This window comes from Pungitius pungitius, chromosome 3, assembly GCF_949316345.1.
Source record: "Pungitius pungitius chromosome 3, fPunPun2.1, whole genome shotgun sequence".
In the NCBI taxonomy this organism is placed as follows: Eukaryota; Metazoa; Chordata; class Actinopteri; order Perciformes; family Gasterosteidae; genus Pungitius; species Pungitius pungitius.
The window spans coordinates 26,240,605-26,245,705 of NC_084902.1; the positions used below are offsets into that span (position 1 = coordinate 26,240,605).

The 5,101-nt window shown below is 47.5% G+C and overlaps 1 protein-coding gene across 1 annotated transcript; it reads left to right on the forward strand.

The window, feature by feature from the left end:
• Positions 1-377: 377 nt before the first annotated feature.
• spry2 (sprouty RTK signaling antagonist 2) lies at positions 378-4,838 on the forward strand. Its single transcript, XM_037473305.2, has 2 exons — positions 378-872; positions 2,841-4,838. Exon 2 carries the CDS (start codon positions 2,889-2,891, stop codon positions 3,906-3,908), a length of 1,020 nt encoding a protein of 339 aa, XP_037329202.2. The 5' UTR covers positions 378-872; positions 2,841-2,888; the 3' UTR covers positions 3,909-4,838.
• Positions 4,839-5,101: the final 263 nt, after the last annotated feature.

The following is a 5,101-nucleotide window of genomic DNA, read 5'->3' on the forward strand; positions in this document are numbered from 1 at the left end:
GGAATTACTTGTTTATTATCACTTGGTCAAACTGTTTTAAAATATATTTTAAATAAAAATATACTGTGATGCACTGCAGTACAGAAATAGCATTAGCAAAATGTGCAGAACGTTTAAAAAAAACATGATATAATTTGGATTGTTGTTACAGATCAACATTAATCCATGTGTATGCAGTATTTTAATACAGAAACAGTATTAAAGTATTACATATATTCCCTCCGACAGGGAACTAACATATGTATGTTGTGTGTTTATTAGTAAAGTAAAAGTACCTCCCACTATTGCAGAGCAATTGATCAAACCACAAGTACTTGAATTAGACTTGGAGGTTGTCGTGTTTTTCCCACAGTGCCGCAGCCGTTGAGCAGCGCCGTTTGGCTCCCGCAGCATAATTGATCGCACTGGGTGTGAATGGCTGCTCTCTAGCAGCCAATGGCTGAGCACCGGATGCGAGATATCCGCTGCAAACAACAAGCGCTCTGTTCCCCCTTCAGCTTGACGCCATTTACAGCCCAAATCCCGACCTCCTCTCCGGAAAGAGCCAAAAAAAAAAACACAAATTCACGCACGAGTAACAAAAAGTACTCGCGGAACCCGCACGGAGACTCTGGATAAACCCAAGAGAAGCGCTTCACTAGTGGAGCACAGCGCTAGTTTGAACTATTTTACCGCCTCGTGTTCCTGCGGGATTTACCCCCCCCCCCCACCACCATCCGTACCCTCTTTTTTTGAACGCGTCCCGTTGTGGAAACTCGTCTCGATGGATCTTTACCGACGGCTCCCCGCACCGAGCAGCTCGCGCGTGGAATAAACTCGTCCCGCGAGTTGGATTTATTTCACCGGAACGGGGGCAAAGTGTGGCAAGCACGGTAAGTTCACTCCTTTCGCAATACGCAGTCTGCGTAGACGTGCTGAACTGAAAATAAGTTTTTAGCGTAGTTTTCAGCTAACATTTGTAGCCTCGCTTGGATTAACCTCTGCTTCAGTGAGATACGGCCTGGCGTCATGAAGTTAGTTTTAACGGAAAGGAACCAAAACTCTTGGTTCCCGTGGATCTCAGACGAGGCTGCGTTTAATGACTTATTGTTAGTTTACGTGGAAATAGTCAACCCCCCCCCCCTGCAAACATCTTGTTACTGTACCACGCAGTGTATAGACTGAGCCTTATCAGATAAGCACCAGAAACAAGATGACTCACTGGGGTTCTAAATTGAATACAACGTCCTTTTTAAAAGCGTGATATTTCCTATCATGTCATTTAGAAGAGCAGATGCCACCAGTTTGCTCCAGTTACTCCCCCCCCCGCCCCCAGCCACAAGGCTGGCTCACAGGCCCCCTGTAAGTGGATGAGGGGGGCCCCTCACGTCCCACCCACTTACAAGGTTAAAATTTGAGTGTGCTTGCAAGCCCCTTCATTTGGACCAAACGGGCTCATAAATCCTAGAGAACCCTCATGTGTGCTCACAGAGAGCAGCGCTTCACTCCCACCCGCCGCCCTTGAACGCATCACTCACACTTTACATGGACCCCCTCCTCAAGTTGCCCCCAAACTTACCTTTTTTAATCTTGTCACTCATCATCTTGAGAAGGGTGTCACAATATAAAATGCGTTGGAACAGGGAAGGTTGTCGCAGGCCATTTGTCATGCGACAAACAAAAGCCCTTCCTGCATTGTTGTTGAAAGAGTGGAGGGGGGGGGACCTCATGACCCCTAATATGCCTTTTGAAAGCTAATTACCCCAAGGAAGGAGAATTAAGGTCACTACTGTCAGTTTCTTTGCTTTGGTGTGATAGGTTTGTGAAGACAAGACCATGCATTTGCATATGTTAGTATATGGCCCTGTCACTCTGCATTTATCCAACACGTCCTCTCACCATACAATGAAGATTACTGGCCCAGGCCTGGGAGCGCCAAAAGACTAAATGTCAGAGGTGTCTCTTCCAGCTTACAAATGTTAGGAGTCCAGAGGGGAGGTCCAAAATTAAACAAAATGTTGAATTTACTTTTTTTGGACTTATGTCAGTTCTATGTGCAAATGTGTCACTCAGTTGATTTGAGTTACCAAAACCATTATTCGATTATCAAACGTTTCGGATCAACTTTCTGTTGGTTATTTTGATTAATTAAACCACTAATCATTGCAGCACTTATCAGCTTATGTTCTTAATTAAGTGTGGCCTGTACAATATCCTTAAACCCAACAGGACATATTCCATTGACCCGACAGCCAAACCTACACATAATCATTTTTGATTTAACTGAATTTTGGTAGTTATTCAGTATACTCTTTAGGTATATTTTATCTTTCTTAATTAGAAAGTATTTTAAAGGCATCTCAAGCCTTTGTAGCAGTGGAGCCGGACAGGAAGTGAGGGACCAAGATCTCAAGCTGCTGTAGTTCTCGGTCCACTCGTAGATGTATTGCTCTGAAGAGCCACCACCTGTCAATTCTCTTCCTCACTTCCTAAGCTCATTTATTTTTTGCTGTTGGGTTACCCATAGTTTTGTCTCGGGTCGCAAAACAGAAAGTTTGCAACACTTCTTGATCTAAATTTTTAAAAAATGTATCCGTCTGTTACCAGAACGCCTCGCTCTGCAACTCGAATCAGCTTTTAGTCAACAAATGTTTTGATAGATCTATCCTTTGTTTTGTTTCCTACATTAGCCACAGAGTTAACCATAAGTCCATAGCCCCGCTCAAACATGGCGTGTAGCCGTTCCGTGTGTTCAGCCTTTATTTCCATAGCGGTGCTTGTGCACATGTTGGTTATGATTTGCATGTCATGATTTGCATGGTTTGCCACGGACGGATAAAAACTGTCCGTCTCTCTTCCAGGACTTCAGATGTGTCCCATGCCAGCCAGAGTGACCCTTCAGTCCCGATATGGATTCCACGAGTCACAACGACAGCGACGGGGGAGGAGGGCGCCGCGGGTGGTCGCCACCATTGGCCGACTCGCCGGTTCCGCCGCATGACGAAGGGGGACCGCAACCACGGCCAGCGCTCAACCTGGACGCTCCGCCAGATCCCGGGTCGACCAACCGGCGGCCGTCCCACGCTGCAGCAGTGCTGTCTCTTGATCAGATCTGCATCAGCGGCAGCAGTAATGAGTACACAGAAGGGCCCACCGTTGCCCAGGGGTCTCCGGCCGCTGCGCATCGGCAACAGAAGAGCGACATGGTGTCGCCGGGTCCAAGGACCAGTGGGCCGCAGAACTCTCCGGAAGAGGAGCCCAATAATCTCCGTAACCTGAATTTGTTCCCTCAATACGGGAACTCCAGCGCTTCCGTCTCGTCCCGGGAGGAATCCCAGAGCGGCATTAGGAGCAGCGTGGGCATCCCGTCCTCCGGCCAGCGGCTCTCCGGCAGCAACCAGACAATCAGAACACAGCCGACGCGCACCGAGCTGAACTCTGAAGAGCTGAAGCCCCTGAATCGCGAGTCCAGGGCCCTGGCGGCCGTGCCCGGCAGCCAGGGCGGCAAGCACCTTGGTGTCCACGGCAACAAGTGCGAGGACTGCGGCCGCTGCCGCTGCCCCGAGTGCAGCCGCCCACGGGTGCTCCCCTCCTGCTGGACGTGCGGCCGGCGGTGCGTGTGCTCGGTGCAGAGCGCGGTGGAGTACGGGACGTGCGTCTGCTGCGTGAAGGGGCTCTTCTACCACTGCTCCAGCGACGACGAGGACACGTGCGCCGACAAGCCCTTCTCGTGCACGCAGTCACACTGCTGCGTCCGCTGGACCACCGTGTCGCTCCTCTCCCTGCTCTTCCCCTGTCTCCTGTGCTACCTCCCGGCAAAAGGATGCGTCGCCGTGTGCCAGAGCTGCTACGATCGATCCGCCCGACCGGGCTGTCGGTGCGGGAGCGCCAACCCGAAACGCTGCGAGGACGGCGGCAAGCTGACGTAGGCGAGGCGGCGGCGCGTACTGGAGCGCAAAGAGACTTTGCCTTTGCGTTGACTGAACTAAGAAGACGGCCCCGTAGTTGTTTGACTAGAGAGCTAATGATGCTTGTGTTTTCCATGCAGATCTTAATGACATTTTGCCGGGGACATGGTCACGGTTTTGCCTTCAGGTGTCAACTTGGGTGGCGGGTTGACAAATGAGCGGCGATAACAGGAGTCGCTCAGCCCAGCGCCTTGAGTTTCAGTTGACAGGTAAACCAAAATATGCCGTGGTGGTTAAAGACGCATTCAACACTGGTTTGTCTGAAAAAAAATTACTTCTTCACTCAAGTGCCCAGATATAGTCCAAATGGATAGCCTTTTTTTAATGTCTAATACAACTTATATGCTAAAAGCAGACTCCCATTACTAACTGTATGTAAGTAGTAAATGCAAAGGGTATGTACATTAGACTATGAGTTTGACAGATGTTTTATTTTTGTACATATAATAATACTTCAACTGTGAAAGGTTTTCTGCCATACCAGAGGCACTTTGATGAATCTGCATTTATATGAATCAGTCGACTTCATTCTCACCATGTTTTTACATTCACTGGAATGTATATCAATCATTTAATTTACTAAGGAAAAATTGTATCCCTTCTACGTGTAAATTGTACAGTGACCATATATGAAAATTTTATTTTCTAATTCCAACATTGCTTAGTGTAAAGTTTAAAAAATATATATATTTATTTGAAGGTTTATTATTTTATAATGAAAAGTATTTATTTTGAGAAAGCATTGTTCATGCGTCACCTCTCATGGGGCTGCCCTGTAGTCGCTGCAGATTTTGAGGTGACCTGTAGGAGTGTCAAAGCTGGATGAATAGTTGACTATGAATTAGAAGACAAATATATTAACGTTTGAAATTAAACAACCTTGAAGTCTGACGGAGTATTTTTTTCCTGTTCTTTCGCGTGTTCTCTCTCAACACTCAATGGCGTCTTCTTTAAGAGACATTCAGATGATGATGGGGATAATGATAGATATGACGGGCGTATCCATCATGTATTTCTACCCCCCCTCCCCATCTGAACGTGTGTCTGTGCCAGTTGTGTCTCGACACCTTTCCAGGTGGTTTAAGCCAGACGTAAGCACAGTTTTGGATATTTTTAATTGAACCTCTACACGCTCATCTGGCGTAGAGCTATCA

Excerpts from the sequence above, each read along its gene's own strand:
- spry2 (XM_037473305.2), top strand. The coding sequence starts at position 2,889 with ATGGATTCCACGAGTCACAACGACAGCGACGGGGGAGGAGGGCGCCGC.